Source organism: Falco punctatus (assembly GCF_963210335.1).
Source record: "Falco punctatus genome assembly, chromosome: 7".
Taxonomy (NCBI): domain Eukaryota; kingdom Metazoa; phylum Chordata; class Aves; order Falconiformes; family Falconidae; genus Falco; species Falco punctatus.
In genome coordinates this window covers 22304518-22322237 of record NC_137587.1, presented here as the reverse complement: position 1 = coordinate 22322237, position 17720 = coordinate 22304518, and the positions used below count along the sequence as shown (strand labels likewise).

The 17720-nt window shown below is 36.7% G+C and overlaps 1 protein-coding gene across 17 annotated transcripts in view; it reads right to left on the bottom strand.

Annotated features, from left to right (window-relative positions):
- Positions 1-17720, bottom strand: part of SIPA1L1 (signal induced proliferation associated 1 like 1) — a 228589-nt gene that overhangs the window by 46218 nt on the left and 164651 nt on the right. For all 17 annotated transcript variants that reach the window (XM_080397593.1, XM_080397584.1, XM_080397592.1 and 14 more), the window contains 5 exons: positions 14829-15003; positions 7287-7390; positions 5915-6072; positions 1718-2294; positions 373-647 (listed from right to left, as the gene is read on the bottom strand). In XM_080397593.1, the coding sequence (XP_080253719.1) occupies positions 373-647; positions 1718-2294; positions 5915-6072; positions 7287-7390; positions 14829-15003 (1289 nt within the window). The remainder of the gene's footprint in view (positions 1-372; positions 648-1717; positions 2295-5914; positions 6073-7286; positions 7391-14828; positions 15004-17720) is intronic.

The window sequence follows — 17720 nt, the reverse complement described above, 5'->3', positions numbered from 1 at the left end:
AAGAATTACATCCATGGACACTGCAAACTACCAACAAATGGTAAAGCAGGGAGGGAAATGTACAATTAATTTTGATGCATCATAAATGCATAAACGTCAACAAAAAGTTGTTTGGTTTCCATGTTAAATTCCATGGAATTTAAAGGATATGTGAGGTTCTTCACATATTTTATTAATTCGTGGTAATGGAGGGACCTGGAGTCCGAGTACGGGCCGTTTTTCCTGCGCTTCTCTCTCAGCTTACAACACTGGATGCTACGTTACAATTATACCATGGTTTCCGGAGGTTAACACTTACTCTGTGGTCTTCCCTTCCCCCCAGCCCCACAAATCAAGATACAGTTCAGACCAAATGTAGCTATTACACAATACCTGCGTGGTGTGCAGTCCTCATACGGAGGGACAATGACGACCTTCACTGTTACTGATGTTCTCAGAAGATCAATCATTTGCTCATGGCTCAGAGTGGCTACAGCCACCTTGCAGATTTCTACCAGCCGGCTGCCTTGTCGCAGTCCTGCCTGCCATGCATAGCCATAGGGCTCAACATCTGCCACAATGCCTTCATAGTTTACGTGGAAACCAAGCTGACCTAGACCATTCCTACGCAGAGTCATCTCCACTGTTTCACAGCCCTTAGTCACAAGCTGCGAATTGAAATGAAGACAGAAATTAATGCACACAGAAACCTTCAGTGCTAATAAAGTTTTAAGGTGTCCGTTTTTGTATAATCAACCAACTCCCAAGACAATGGTGGGACACGATCAAGGAATACATAACACAGTCCTGAATAAGTAATCAGCTGAAATGTGTCTGTCATTCAAACTAGTATTTTCAGTAGAGTGGTTCTGCCTTGAAATTTTTACTGAAACAGGAATTTTAGAAGATACATGGCAACAAACAACAGAAAAACACATGGGAGTTATACAAGCACCTCCACTTTATCTTTTACACTTCAGTAACCAACCAACCATTCTACATTTTTAGCTGTTTCAGTAGACTGCAGGATTACTTTCAGTCAGAATGTGGTGGCATGCAGCTACTGTCAAATCATCTATGTACCATGAGCATGAATAATGTTAAGAATAATTTAACAGAGCCTGGTTTTCCCTTTTTCCTGGTCATTACAAAACTACAGTTGTGAAATTACAGGAACGAGTGAAACATAACACATTGTTTCACAACTTAATTGGGTAAGAAATGAGCATGGACAGATGCTTTATCGACAGACACCATGATTCACTGCATTTTTAGTTTATCACATGCATTCAGAGATTATCTGAAGATTGCAACAGGGATTGGGACTGCACCCTGCTGGCAACATAATAACTCAGTGTGAAAGATATTGCAGCTTCATTTGAAACAAGATACAACAAGCCTATAAAACAGAGAAAGGGAGGGAAAACAAGGAAAAGAAAAAAGGTGACATTTCTGTATTTACTGTGTGGGAGCAATTTACGCATCTGAAGGGCCTGCTTTTTTTTTTAATACATTGAGACTTCATTGACACACACACAACCAGCTGAGGTTGGCTGATATCTGATAAAAATAAAAGCAATATTGGATTTTGAGAAACAAAAGCAGGAAAGTCCCTATACATTTCATGACAAACAGAACAGTTTTAGGGATCCCAAGCATTACTTAAACTGAAGTCTTATTTGGCAGTGGGGCAAGAGCAGAAAGCAAAGGGGAACTGAACAAGAGAACACATTCTAACCTCCAGTCTTTTGACGATCTCTTTGATGTCATCAACGTTGCTGATGAAGCTCTCCAAAGAAACACATTCACCCCTCTCATAGAATACTTTTATATTTGTGTCTGTTGAAGTCCACCCTATCACATCGCGACAGGAGCAATTGAATACCACGCTTTTCGTGTCCTGTTCAATGAGGACTACAAACTCATTAGAGATGCCTAGGAGACAGTCTATTTCCATACCCTTGCTGTAGTCTTTTGCATGGACACTCCATACAATAGCACCAGAACTATAGATCTCTGCTCCTGGATAAGGCTTGGACTTTTCTTTCTTTTTTGAAGCAAGTGAGATGAAGGGGAACTTGCCAGAAGGGTCAATAGGTGTGTTGGTGACATTCTTCTCTGCCAAGTCTTTCAAGTACTCTTGACGGGTCCTGGTGGCCATCGCACGAAACTTTTCTGATTTATGAGCAGCATTCTCTGCATTAATGACTTTGGCTAGTAAGAAGTCCCTGAACACATTTGATTTAGGAAACGTGACACCTTTTGGAATAGGTGGTCCAAAGGATGGTACATCTCTTGATCTTGTCACAGCAACACTAAAAGAAATAAAAGAATAAGGAAGAAGCAGAGTGTTTTGCTGTATGCAAATGCAGCGGTTTCTGAATACATAAAATAGATTTCCTTTTTTCCTTAGGCCCTCAATTTTTCCTCTCCTTTTCTCACCACTATGCCTATATTTACATTTTAATGTTGCCGGCATGGAGGTTACGTCCCCCTTACTGTATAAACAGAAGGGCAGTTACTTTTGCATCTAGGCATTTTTGAGTGATCCCTGGTACCACAGCTTAAAGAGAGCTTCAAGTGACAAACCATCATTTGAGTTTGTATGGTATGGTAACTCTGAGTTTCGTTTGGGTTTACCATAAACAGAAGATTTCTTACACATGCCATTACAAAGGCTAGCTTATTATTTAGCTACCTAAAGCTGAAAGGTTCATCTGAAAGCAATGCGATGTGTATCACCAATACTAGAAATACAACGGACACATTAAAAAGATGAAAACAAAGTCATCTCACAAGGCCAGTTTCACTGAGAGAATCATCTTCTGGTGACTGAATGCATATATACATCACACTACTGATTATGTTTTAAATTTCTGGATCAAAAACTGCACTAGCTGATATTGCATGCTAGAGTCTGCTGACTCTAAAAATGCTAGAAATAAGAACATTCTTAGAAGTTTGGAGGCATGCATTAGAAATAGATGCCTATTTTTTTTTTCAACTCTTCCTTTTAGTTTTTCCATACAGAGTGATGGACTGATAATGAGATTGCCTTAGGCAATGCTGACAAGCTTAGCTATTCTCTGGTCAATTCTCTCTTTTGATACAGATGAGAGTTGTTTAGCAACACTGAAGATTTGCCATTCCTGTCTAGTATTATCCACTTGCCAGTCTGTCTGCCAAGAAGAGACTAACAATTGTACTTCAACAGTTTTGTGACAACAAAAGCTCCAACAGTTCAAATATGATTTAACACATATCTATAACTAGATCTGAAAAAGCTTTACATAATTTTGGTCAAAAATAATGGTAACTGAGTTTTATAAAGAAAAGTAGGATGGAACTTGAACACACTACAAATGCATGTGGTGTTTCATTTGGAAGACTGGCTGGTATTATTTTCACACTTTGTTCTAACTTATTTGAATTCTTAAATCAGAGAAATTCCACTAAACAAAACAATAACTGAGATTGCCGCAATACTAGCAAAGCTTTTTTTGGGGGGCAGAGGTGTGTATGTTTGTGACAGAAACACCAAAAGTAAAAATTAAAGTCATATAACCTTTAACCATTTCTTCTGATTTTGGGTGGTGGAGTGTTTTTGTTTTTTTGTTGGTTTGGGGTTTTTTAATTATATTTTCTGACAACTGATATTGAAAGATGTCATTGACAGTCATATTTTCTTCAAATGTATGCCTATATATCTAAAAGCATGCAACAGGGGGTGCTCATGATACAACCATCTGACTCTTGATCATCTTCAGTGACCCTTGAAAGGGTCCGTTACTAAGAGAAGCCTAAGCACTAAACACAATTACTGAACATAATGAAAAACTACCAGTGACATTTTGTTTGATTAGGTTTTCAATATCATAAATCACAGGGATAAAGAATTTAATCTTTAACATATGCTAGATAAGTTTTAAAAAGTGAATAATGCCAACAGAAAGCCAGACTTCTGAAATATTGTTTATCTTAGTTGGCAGGGAGAATCACTGGCCAAGACAGTGCTTGATTTCATTCCTTTTATGTAATTTTTAATATAAATTCCAGTACATATTTATGTTATATGGCTTCCTGTTTTGTCTAGAATTATGAATTTATGAAACCGTTCCAAAAAATTCAGTGAAAAAGAGGTCAAATGTACTTTGAAAAGTTTCCTAGAAAAACTTTTCACAATGGAATTCTATAGATTTAAATCAAGTGTTTGCACTGGACAAAAAAAAAAAAAAAAGTATTTTAATCTTTAAGGCAATACACAGAACATACAATGCTCTGGCAGTCTTCTGTACGAAAAATGAACACTGACACTCCATTTTTTTCCTACCTCCTCCTCCTCCCCTTAAAATTTAAACCTGTGGCATCACCAAAGCTGAAATTCTAAAGTTTTATTCACTAATAAGTAACCAGTTAAGGTCCCAGCCCTTGTAGTTAACATCTGAAAAATGAAAGTGATTCAGAAGTCTAAAGATCAGAAATAAAACCCCAAGATATTTAAATTTATTACCGTATAACAAGTATAAATCTTTCCCATGCCTTTTAAAAGGAATAAATTGAAAATATACAGTTATGTTATTTAAAATAATAACTCTAAAAGCAGATCTTTCTCTGTTTGCAACACCCAAATCAAATGGAAAAATGCATCTGTAGCTCCTGTGGATGTATTTCCCACTTTACTTCAAAATTAGTTTCTGTACAGTGTAAAAGCTGAAACGTATGTCCAAAAGTTTAAGAACGATCTATGCTCACATAACTTATGTAGCAGTGAAATTTGTCAATAACCTGCCTTAAAAACAAGTATCAACATAAACATGTCTGCTCTAGGAGAGTTTAATACATGTACAAAGTTCAGCATCTCTTTCAGAAGTGCTGTGTGAGAGTTACCAAAAACTTACGGGAAGGGAAAAACCTTACTATACTTACTTAAACATGAATACACCATTCAGACACTGCAATCTTAGCTCTTCCTCTAAAAAGCACATGACTGAATAAACCACATTTCTTCACATAGGTGACCATTTGTATTTCAGTGAGACAAGTTAATTCTATAGGCTACCTCATATCAAGATAACTACTCTAAACCCATTACTCTGACATTTTTTAAATAAAGGAGCTCTAGAAAAGTTTGCTGAGATCACTCAACACAAAAATAAAAATACTTGAGGAGTTCAGAATATAACAAAGGTAAAGAGTTTCATTGATCATAAAAAGAAGTGTAACTCAAAACCACTATTTCTATGTGTTGCCAACTTGGTTAAAAAAATTATGCAGAACAGGAATCTCACCTTGCAATTTTTTATTATATGGTTATGATTAATTAACGTTTTCTATTTTAAGCATATTGACTTTAAGGTCACACTAAGATTTTTTTTTTTTTTTTTCTGTATAATGTTCTGGAATTTCTTTGTTGGACTGAAATAAGATAAGAAGTGGAGATATTTCAGACAAAATATTCCAGAGAGCTTATAGCTTTCTTCTGAAAGGTTAGTCATACTTTTTCAGTTTTAATTTCAAAAATGGAACATAAGCTCGCTCAGATGCCCAAATTATCTGAATGAAAAGTGAATTCATAAGAATCAATACAGAAATACTCTTCTAGCATATTTGTAATGAGGAGAATAAAATGCAAATTAGAATTGAATTTTAAAATCATTCCCAAATGCTTGAGAGAGAGAGATATATGTGTGTGTGTATACATGCATGTGTATGTACACACACATACTGACACCATTAATTTCCTCACTGGGCGTTTCCTTTACACGCTCATGTGTGTCTATTTACTTTTCAAGAAGTGTTTTACATTCACATGACCCAAAATCTCCACAACCCCTACCCTTCTTTCATTGCATTTCCCTACTGAGGATTGAAAAGAGGAATGACACCTCCCTTTGCACTCAAAGTCCAAGTTTTCAGTGAAACTAGCAATAGCTACCTGTAACAAACGCTGTCAGTACAGGGACTGTGCACTCTTACAATGACAAAGACATGCTGGAAGTGTGATCGAATGTTCTTTGGGCTGAATGGCTGTGCTCCAGGCTCCTGGAAAACTATTGTCACAATATCATTTCCAATATGTCGTTTTCTCAGAAGCTTTAACACAACAACAACAACAAAAAAGATACACAGGTTAAAACACAGTCTTTTCCCAGTTTTAAATTATTTATTTCTCATTTTTATAACATTACTATTGTTCGATTTTTTTTTTATTCCAAACGATACTTCAGGCTGAAAACTGAAACAGTTGAAGATTTATATAACCAGTACCAGAATATTGTTCATTAACAAGTTTTAGGCATAGGCATTTTCATAACAATTTCATTTCTATACGTAACATACAGGAAGATCTTGTTAGGGAATATTTTAAGCTAAAATAAGGGGAAAAACAGCAACAAAACCTGCTAGTATCAGAGTAATCAGTGATTCATGGAAGCTGGAAAACATTCCCTACTTTATATATTTTTACAAGCCAGAAGTAGGTTCTATTTCAAGTTGAAAATAGTTGTCAGTGTCCTTAAGACATGCTACAATAATTTTCTGATAGGTTTCCTTCAGTAAATCCAAGACAACAGTAAAAGAGAAAGGTAAACTACAAAGTAGCATAACATTTAGTGTACAAAAGCAAATTGAAAAGAATACTGTGTAGAGTTTTATTGTTAAAGAAAATTTCAATTTTATTTGCAGAAACACAAAAGAACATTGTTTCTTGAGTAAAGGGTAAAACGCATATGCAACATACACAAGATGGCCCAATATTTAAAAAGACCAGGTACTTCAGGGTAACAAAGCAGGTCAGCCTACACAGTGCTTCAACATAACAAAAAATAAAAAGGATTTTGTCTCCTATCTTCTCATGTAGTATGCTGGACCACCCATTCGTCACCTCCCACTGGGTGCACTTTAAGGACTGCATTCAGCAAATTGTAAAGTGCAACGGACTTTAATGCAGAAGGTTGAAAAATCATGTCAAGTACACTATGGTCCTTTTGACATAATATATGAACTCTTATTTATGTAACATAGATGTGCTACTGACATTATTGCATAATATTTGCATCAAACTTACAAAGAGTAATGCATAATTGAACAGAAAACAGTCTTCTGGAGAAAAATCTACCTATGATGTACCTGCAATGATCTGCTTTGCTCATCTTCCTGACACAATGGCCTGTTTTACTTCTGATACTTTCGAGTATTTATGACATCTTTCATTTGTTACTAGCAAAATAAACACTTAAAGAATCAATAGTTCAGCTACTTTTGAGATGGAGGAAAAATTAATTCAAAATAAGCATGGTCCATCTTACCTGTTGCTTGTTGTTTGGAGTATATGGCAACATAGTAGAAACGTGGAACATGATTTCATAGTCCTTATATGTTGTGTATAGGGAGTGAGTACCCGTTGAATCAGCTTCAGTTAAAGGAAAAAAGAAAAAATAAAAGCATTGTTTCAAAAAAAAGTTTAAAAATGAAGTTTCAGTATTAAAGAAAATAATCAGGCAAGACAAGAATTCCTATTCATCCTTGATCCTAGATGAAATGTCAGCAAGTAAAAACTTACCCAGAGTTTATTCACCTGCCAAAGCAAATTCACATACAGATGGCACATACAATTTTGTGTACTTTTCCCAGTGAAGGACTTGTTAGCAATAGGGAACTTATACCAGAAAACCCTGAAAAACACCTATTTAAGCATGAAAAGTGATAAAAGTCTGAAATAATTTTCAGACACCACCCAGTATCTCAGGCTAATCGGAATGAAAATGGACTAGAAAGAATGTGAAAAGGACTTCAGAAAAAAAGGTAGACAAGACACTGCAAATGAATACCATGATCTCATGCATAACTAAATATCAATGGACATATAACCCACAGTATATGAAAAAAGAGCATGGGTTCTTCTAAACATAATACCAGGACTCTAATTTAACTGTAATGAAGTCAGATAAAACCTTCACTAAAACAGGTGCTTTATGGATAGGAGCAGTCAAAAACTCAAATGGGATGGTAGCATGCTTACAGCTGATGACAGAAAAGCCCACAACAACGAGATTAAGATGCTGGCATATTAATCAAAGGTACTCTCACCTGTTTTGGGTTCTGGCCACCCTATTTTAAAAGTTATAGAAGAAAGAGAAGGGATCCAGAAACAGGCCACAAAAATAATTATACGTGGATGGAGAGACTTCCATGTGGAGAGAAAGTGATAAAAACTAGGATTATGAAGTTTAGAAAGAAAAAAAGAAGAGGGGATATTATTAAAGTTTACAAAGTGTTGGTTGAAGACAACACTTGATTACAGACAAATTGGGAACTTCAGTTTTTACTTTTTCTTTCTCTCTCTCTCAAAAAAAAAACCAACTTTGAAAAATATTCCATTAATTTAAGTAGTAACATATTTAAAGCTGAAATAGTGAATATATTCTATTAAACATAACTGCTGTCCACAGTGCAAAAAGCCCGTTTTCAAATAGGATTTTAAAAATAGCTAGATTTTTATACAGAGAAAAGCATCCTGCTTTTTTGAAGTTATATAAACATGCTATTATATTATATAATCCCAGCTATTTATAGCAATGTATTTTAAAAAGCTGTTAAATACTAGACCTTGGCATTTTTTGTTAGGAGAGAGATCATGTTACTAAGGAGATAATAGCGCTGAGATTTGTGAAGCATTTACAATAACATAAATATACAGTTTATTCACCCAGGTTTTAGGTATAAGCTTTGACAAGTTTGTTTTCTGTCAAATTCAGAATAACAAAATAAAGGTAACTTCGCTGTAAATGAAAAACCACATCATCATCCATAAAATGAAATGGATTTTTTTCTACATTATAGCTGCACAGAGATATTGCATTTCCAAATCATCTCTACAGAATAAAAAGGGAATAATAAGGAAAAAAAAAAAGATTCCTAGAATCTGATAAAAAACATCTCTGTTAATGTTTCAAGGAGATTGGGCTCTCTTTTCCAAGACTCAACATTGCCATTGCAAAAAAACTAGCTAACTGCTCAATATTTCCTTTTTAATGCTAATTACAACAGCACAACAGCTGAAAGGGAATCATTTCATCTTGCACTCAGTTTACAGCACCCTGTATCCTGATCATTACAATGCATGCTGAAGGAGGCAGATGCACCTGAAAGTCACCTGAACATCAACGTAACTCCTTGCTGGCTTTTTTTTTTGTCTAACTAAATATGCTAATTTGTACATGAACTTCTATAAATAGAACATACAAAAATGGTACACAGAACTATAAAGGGGGACCAGGTGTAAAACCAAAAGTGATTGGGAAGACAACAGGCAGGGGAAGGAAGGCCCTACAAGAAGGGGAAAAGGCCCAAAAATGGTTGGGGGGAAGAGGAAAAGAATAAAGGAATTCTGACAAATGATATACTAGAACACTAGAACACCACCTATGCATTTAAACCAAACTTTCAACTTTCCTGGATGGACTTCATTTCAGGCAGAAAAGGGTTCTTTCTCAGAAAAGCACTAGTTCTGCAAACTAAGTAACAAGGCTACAATCCAAATGACACATTTAATGATTCCCATTATTTCCAAGTACTTCACAGCTTAAATCCCTGTTACTCAAATCCAACTACAAATGTAAATCCATATCCACTACAGACTGTATATCTTCCTCACCATTCAGATTTCTTCTTTCTTAAAAGTCCAGAATGCTTTTTTTGAAGTACAACACAATAATTACAGGTGTTTACTTTAAATCAAATCACTGCAATTACAGTAAAATCCAAGACCATGCACTGGAACAGCATCCATCATTTCAAGGTCAGAATGGTAAGGCAGTACCACAACCTACTTTGATTTCCTTGTATTTAACAGAGGTTTGAGGGATGTACAAATTCATTAGCACCTTTTTAGATGGAAAATATCCCCTCCTGCCATCAGTTTACGGCATACCTATTGATGCTGCCTTCTCAGTCTTGTCCCGTTACTGGATTTGGTTACTTAGCTGAGGACTTATCTGATCATCTTTTCCTTCCATCATTATTCACATTTAAAAATCCACCTTATTCTTCTGTCCTTCCAATGCTTCTCAGCTGTCTTCACAAGGACTGCCTTAACAGACTCCCATTTAAGTATTTTTTCCCACACTAACAGAGCTCAAAACTGTGATTGACACCAACAGCACACTGCTGATAAATTCACCCCACTGAAGTGACAGAACCTGTCAGCCTGCTTCTACAGAGCTTTTAAAACCTCTGCAATAGAAAACTGTATAAAACCAGTACAACTAGAAAATCTCAGCATTTCAAAGGAAAGCATGTTGCAAGGAATTGTAGGAAAACAAAAAGTAAATCATATCGATGAGGCAGAAGAAGAAACAGCTATTGCTACAAACGGCAGCAGCATTCACAATTAAAAGAAACAAAAAGTTTCAGAGCTTAATGTTGTTCCCATCTACCTTTGCTGTTAAAAAGCCATGCCTTATTTCTAGTTTCTCCTAGTTATTGGCCCAAATTCCACACCTGTCAAACCTGCTCTCCTTTCTGTTGTACACAAGGATTACACAAAGCATCCATGTTCAACTTCTGTAACATCAGAGTCATTTTCAGAGACTGTTTTGAAGGACAGAATCCTTTTATTTTGTAATATACAGAAGTATACGAGTAACAGAGAAAAGCAGGACTTCCTCCCAGGCCCCATTTCTGTTTAATAAATTAAAGGAACCTCTGACCTCCTTTGGCTATTGGTCTTCCAGTGAATGTCTCAGACCCAACAGTAAGTCTATTCTTACTTCCATGTAGTTAAAAAGATGTTAAATCGTGAAAGTTAAGTTAATCCATCTGTATTATTTCATTAGAAGCACTGGGTTTTACTGACAACCCCTAAATTAAATGTCAATTTGAACTGCATTAATTCCCTAGATTTTTAATCTATTTAGTCTCTTCTGTGCTGTTTTCATATTCTTCTCGTGTCTTAACCAAAAATCATGCAATATAAACGTCTAATACAGAAGCCTACCATTATAAATTAAGTTTATAATCTCATCAAATAGACAATTCATAAACTCCTACAACTCACATTAATCAATCTCCCTAATTTCCTGCACCAACCACACTACCACTTTGCTGGACACACAGTGCAAGGCTACCAAGCCTAGTGTTATCCAGCTGATCCCATTTACCAATTTAAAATATTGAGAAAAAAGATTAAGGGGGAGGGGATACAGCATGCATTACAACTAGAAAATAAAGTAAAATGACTGAAGTTATAATTCGCAAGATCACTGTGATGTTTATTACTTTAAAGTGATGCCCATGAACTTCCTAGCGACTGTGGGATAGATGACATTTTCAAGCTCTATTTCCTATTCAAGTCTGCAGGCTGCCAAGAAATAGACTGCTTCCCCTCCAGTAACTCTAGAAATATACAAACAAAACTTTAGAAGTAGCAGCTCTTTTCCACAGTGGCACTGGCAGAGATCCAAAGCTGAAGCCCTTGAAGGATCCAATATTCTTAAAAAGGCTTTCAGTTAATAGGATGCATGAGATTCCTCCTTTTAAAAATTGGCTCTGTTAGGTATACTTACCAATTAGGTCCCTAATTCTAAAAATTTCCAAGAACAACTGTTCTGAAACTGCCTTTTGCTAGAACAACTTTACTTTTAAAAATCTGCATAAATTAAAAACATCTTGTGAAAATTTCCAGAGTACATATACAAATCAGCTTCCCTCCATGCTGAGAAAATCTTTCATAGTGTCATACATCATGCATCTGCTTTTCATAGGCTGCAAAATATTGTTCAAAGGTATAGGAGCTAGCAAAGTAGCCTACATAGCTCTGACCTTTCTTGCAAATTAATGAACAGACATTTGTTCTCTTTGCAATCAGCTGTGCTGACATTAAACAGAACTTTTATGCAGGAAAACTTCCTGAATAATGAGGCCACAGGAACTATTTCATGACAGCGATTTCTAGCAACAGAACAGCACAGACCTGGAAAAGGGAGAAGCTTGCTTCCTAGCTGTACTGCCTGTTTCAACAGAACTCTTAAGTCATGGTAAAATCCACCACCTCCTCCTTTGCATACTTTTCTGTGTCAAGGCCAAAGCAGAAAAGGCTAGTTGATTACTCAGGGTAGCTACTTAAGATGCACTGCCTCTCAGTATTCTGCTGTTGGCATATTCTCCATACCCGAGATGCAGCTCTTGCAGCCATCTCTAGTTTTTAGATTTTGCCTACCACAAGGTGCATTCCCCCCCCCTTTTATATGTAGAATATGCAATAAGGATTTCCAAATTAAGCTACCCCAAAGAGCTTAGTGTTGTGCTCCCAAAACACCACCTTCTCTTCCACCACTTCCAGTCCTTGCTTTGTATACTGGCAGATAGGAAAACATAGTGCCATCAAGATCAATTACACAAGTTCGTTGCTGTTATTCACGTGTCCTCCTGTCTAAACCTGCTCGTTAAAAATTCATATATGCGCTGTATAGTTAGTTATGTGTTCCTCAGTCAGCCTGCAGAGAACATAACCCAAAAAATTTCAGACAACTCAGAAGCTCCTAAGCAGTTATAGCTGATGAGGTCCCACACATGTGAGCTTGCAAACCTTGACTGAAAGAAAACATAGGAAACCCTTCATGAAAGCAGCAGATTCCACTACAAGCATCCCCCCACCTCTTGGATCACAGTGAAGTGCTCATGTAAAGCCTTCTTGTATTTTTAGATACAGAATGGAGCCAGTAGGTCTACTGAACAATGTGAAAAAGACATGTCAGCTCTCAACCCTGAGTAGAAAACCTTCATTACAAGAAGACAGCTCTTAAAACCTTTAAGTTTGAGAAATAAGACTAAGTGAGGGGGAGGGAAATAAAGCATGCATTACAACTAGAAAATAAAGTAAAATGACTGAAGTTATAATTTGCAAGATCACTGTGATGTTTATTACTTTAAAGTGATGCCCATGAACTTCCTAGCGACTGTGAGACAGATGACATTTTCAGGAGAGGTTGAGTCAACTAAAAATGTACATATGTGTACATTCAACAGGTGCTAGACTGTAGTACATAAAACCAAAAGCTGACAAAATTCTTTTCTTGACTCAGAAGCACAAAAAGGAACCCAAACATTACTGGAAAATCCTGCTGAAAAGTATTTCAACCAAGTACTCAAGACACAGTTACTGCTTTCATGGGTGTACCCGAGCATGTGAATCAACTCTTACTTATACAGCATTTACACATACTGGAAACCGGTGTGTGTGGACTGACACCAAAAAAGGGGTTGTTTTTCAGATGTCTTAACTAAACCAGAAGAAAGGGAAGAAAGGATTTTAACTATGGAAGTAACAAGGAGATCACAATAGAAAACCAGCAGCTATGAAATAATATTTTCCCTGTTTTCCATACACATTTGATTTTTGGCCTAGCTTATTTTTATAACTGATAATACTTTGGAGCTGCAGAAAAGGAAAACTCAGCCTTAGAATTATTGTATAATATATTTCCAGTAAAGGCAAGAAACTGTTACAGCAAGAAACTGCCTGGATCTCATCTGGAATCACACATATAATCCTAGCCACTAAAATGAAAGAGAATGCCCTCATCCAAGTTTGAATTCAGAGGAAGGTCACCAAGTAATATTGTGGGGGTGTGAGGAGCAGAGAAAACTATGCCTCCTATACCAATAAGAGAGACTTGGGTTATTAAGGGTAACATCACAAAAGCACAGAGGAGACAAAACTAACATGTAAATGCACTCAAGGGAGTAAATACATTAGAGGGAATTTAAGTATTGCAACGAAAAGAAAGCAGCCTCAGTGGTAAATGTGTGTGAAATGGGTATTCATTTAAGGCTGAAACCACAGGAAGTTTTATAACCCTCTGAGGAGTGATGATTAGGCTGATCAAGAACAGCCTGAGGAGACTGCAACATGATCCCTGTAAGGACACAAGGTAGAATGGTGGAGAACTAAAGCACAGCAAGTTACTGGTTTTGTGACAGGAGATCTGTGATAAGAGCACGGTTTTTGCTGCGCTGAAGTTATGAATGCTTTTCAGCTTTCATGAATCAGCTCCACATTTAATATCCTTTACTGCAAGTGAGTAGAATAGCAAAAGATTTCCATACGAGCTAGTTAGTTTAATACTCAAAGACAGGCCAAAATTTCCCTGAGTAATTTTAAGCAGATTTACAAACGGAATATAAACAGGTATTTCACAAGCTTGATTCCAAAAGTAGGGAGTTTCTTTTATAGATACTGTCACCCAAGATCATCCTTCCACTGCATTTTTGTTGCAATATGTTTTGCAGCTAAAGCTGATAATGTAACTGCCAAATCCAGTTTATTCTCCGTAACTCAAAGGAAAAAAAATCAGAGGGAGGAATACATTTGATAGAAGGTGTAAGACAAAACAAAAACCAAAAAAACTGCCTAAAAGAAAAACCAAATGCAGCTGACATGGCAGAAAAGCAATAGATCAACTTGTCTAGGTGGAGCGACATAGACAGGTTCCAAAATTTTTTGGTGACAGTATTAGCATAGCATTAAAAAGAATTATGACATATCAACTGTACTGATTACTCTTTAGACAACACATTGATGATGCATTTTCAACACCAATAATTGTTCCAGTTACCGGTTTCTTGTCACTGCATTAGTGGTAATTTCATACCAAATTAGTACAAATAGCCAATACTTAGAGCTAAAAGACTGTATAGGTCAAATTACATACTGGCTCTGCTTTCACTTCTAATACTGAGCAACTTTCTATAGCAAAGAGGTTATTTTTAAGAACTCTGTATACAAAGTCAGTTAGCAACCATATGATGCATTTTGTCTGCTTAAGGGAAAAAAAATGAAAAAGCCTTACTCTTCGTATCCAGCTGAGCACGATACTTTTCAAACCCCTTGAGTCGAACACGTTCTCCCAACAGCTGAAGAAACTCTTCAAAGGCTGGACCTGCTGATTCATTATTATACATTTCTTCTTCTGTGCTTTGCCCAGCTTTGCAGTACATGATACCCACCTTCAGTTGGTAACTTAACTGCAAAGGGAAAAATATTAAAATATATGTACCCCGAGTGATGCAGCAACATACTTCATTAAATTAGCTTCACATTTTTTACTAAACCCATAATTCACAAAGAAAAAAATACCTAAGTATCTGTCTAATTTCAAATGTTAGTCTGGTTCCAAATACTCTCACTGTTTTCCACCGCAATGGCCTTGAGGATGGCATATTTCATTTGAAGGTATCAAAATGCTTTCTGACGTGAAACAAGCATTCATGTTCCTTACTTTCAGGAGTACAACACAGCAGCTTACAAATGGTGAATGTCTTAAATCAAGACACACGGAAAGTGCTGGCTGAGTAATGCCAGGATCTTTATTCTCATTCTTAGGATGGTACCATGGTTACTATCCTATGCTAAACATTCCACACAGAAGAAAAGGGCACAGCATGTGCTCATTCCTGTAGTAAGTGACAAAATCAACATTCTCGCACTTCAAAGAGAAGACAAAAATTATTCACCTATTAGTGCATTCACCTGTTAATCAAAGTTGAAAGTCAATGCCATTCAGTTGGCCTTCCTGGACTTAAAAATGCAGCAACAAAGAAAATAGCTAAGTTTGAGAAATGATGGTAATACTTTAAAGATATTTACTAGCACAGACCTTCACATATTTGTGCTTTGTAGTTCGATTTTTCCTCTAATTTGGTGTTTCATGTTCCCAATATAGCAGAAACTGAAGATGTGAATAAAGTAATTTTTTAGCCAACCATAACTGCAATTCTGCAAACTGTTCTCACCAATTCCAAATCGATGCACACACACAAAAAGGACCACATCTGTGCCCTTTTTACATTTGGACTACAGAAACAGAAGTTACAGAAGGGAAGAAAGCAGCACCCACAGCCATTTACTGCCATCTCCAATACCAACTTCACAGGCAGGATCTCTGACTGGCAGAGCACAAAAGAGTGCCTCAGAGTTGATGCATGTTATTAATCTAGTAAAAATGCATACTTATTGCAGGGTAAATCATTCCTCTCACACAAATTTCTGCAGAGAAATTAAATAAATGCCAAGGAAGTCTGTCAGAGCAAAATCACAAGAAAGTCTGTTGAAACTGGCGTGAGATTTACAGGTTTGGGCTATAGGTTAGTGGGAAGTGAACACAGTTATTTGCAAGGGCACTGGAAGCAAAGACATCTGAATAGCCTGTGATTTGCTCTCAAAGCTTCTATCACAGGTCATGAGACAAAAGGTTTTGGAACTTTCTGGGATGATGTGGACACACATAATGATTAAACAGAATTTTTTTTAATTTTAGCTTACTGTATTTATGGTAGGATAATTTAAAAGCCCCCAGAGGCGGTCCTACTCTGTCTCTAATTAAAGTAAATTTTAAAAAGTTTAAAAAAACCTGTAAATTGCAGCTTTACTGTATTCTTTTCTTACTACCAAGGATGAATGGTAACAGGAATAAAGTATTAGCAGTGGGAAAACAAGGAGTGAAAAAAGAAGGGTGAAGATCAGCCTGGCTTGATCACTCCCTTTGAAGTTAGGCATATGTAATGAGTCACAGTTCAAGGCTGTTTCTTTTCTCCCCTCCAGAATGTCACTTATTTTATCATCTGACACAATGACTACCTGGCTTGCACCTTCTAAGTATGTCCAGATTTTGTGTGATAAAAATATGAGTACAGCATAGAATCACAGAACCATTTAAGTTGGAAGGGACCTTAAAGATCATCTAGATCCACCCCCCTGCCATGGGCAGGGACACCTTCCACTAGACCAGGTTGTTCACAGCCCCATCCAGCCTGGCCTTGAACACTGCCAGGGATGGGACATCCACAGCTCCTCTGGGCAGCCTGTTCCAGCGCCTCACCACCCTCACAGTAAAGAATTGCTTCCCAATGTCTAATCTAAATCAACCCTCTTTCAGTTTAAAACCGTTACCCCTTGTTCCTATCACTGCACTCCCTAATAAGAATCCCTTCTCCATCCTTCCTGTGGGCCTCCTTTAAGTACCAGAAAGATGCTCTAAGGTCTCCCCAGAGCCTTCTCTTTTCTAGGCTAAACAACCCCAGTTCTCTCAGCCTGTCCTCATCTCAATCTACTGCTTATGAAACAAACATTCACAGTCCAACTTTCAAAATTGCAATTGAAAGGAAAAAAAGAAAAATAAATCAATTTTTGCCTCGAAGTAATGTTTCTATTTTCTCTCATTGTTAACTATTGAAATGCTTTCTTTGTAACTATAAAACAAATACGCTCTTTTAGCACTAGACACACAACCAAAAGCCTTCACCATTAAGAATGAAGACTGCATATTTTGGGCACAGAAGTATTAAGACTTGAAGCAAAAATATTTATTGGTACAACAAATACCGAGCACCTGCAAATTAATATTACAACTTGTTATGATTATTATTTCAACTCCTCATTCACTAAAAGAAATACAAAAATTCAGAACTGTCAGTGTACACAATGCTCAAAACAATCCAGATATAGATGGATGACACACTGGTTGGTTTGTTTTTTAAACACTCTGCATGATGACTGATTAAGATCTAAATTTTCTCAGGAATCGCAGGAGCTAGATGAGCTTTGTGGGTACATTTCCACAATCTCTGCTTAGCTAGTAAACTACATGATCCCACTCACTGCAAGCTTATTACCTGACAGCAGCCAAACTTAGCACCTTTGCTGACACAGCTATGTGTTCTCAGAGAGCCTGGACCAGCTACTG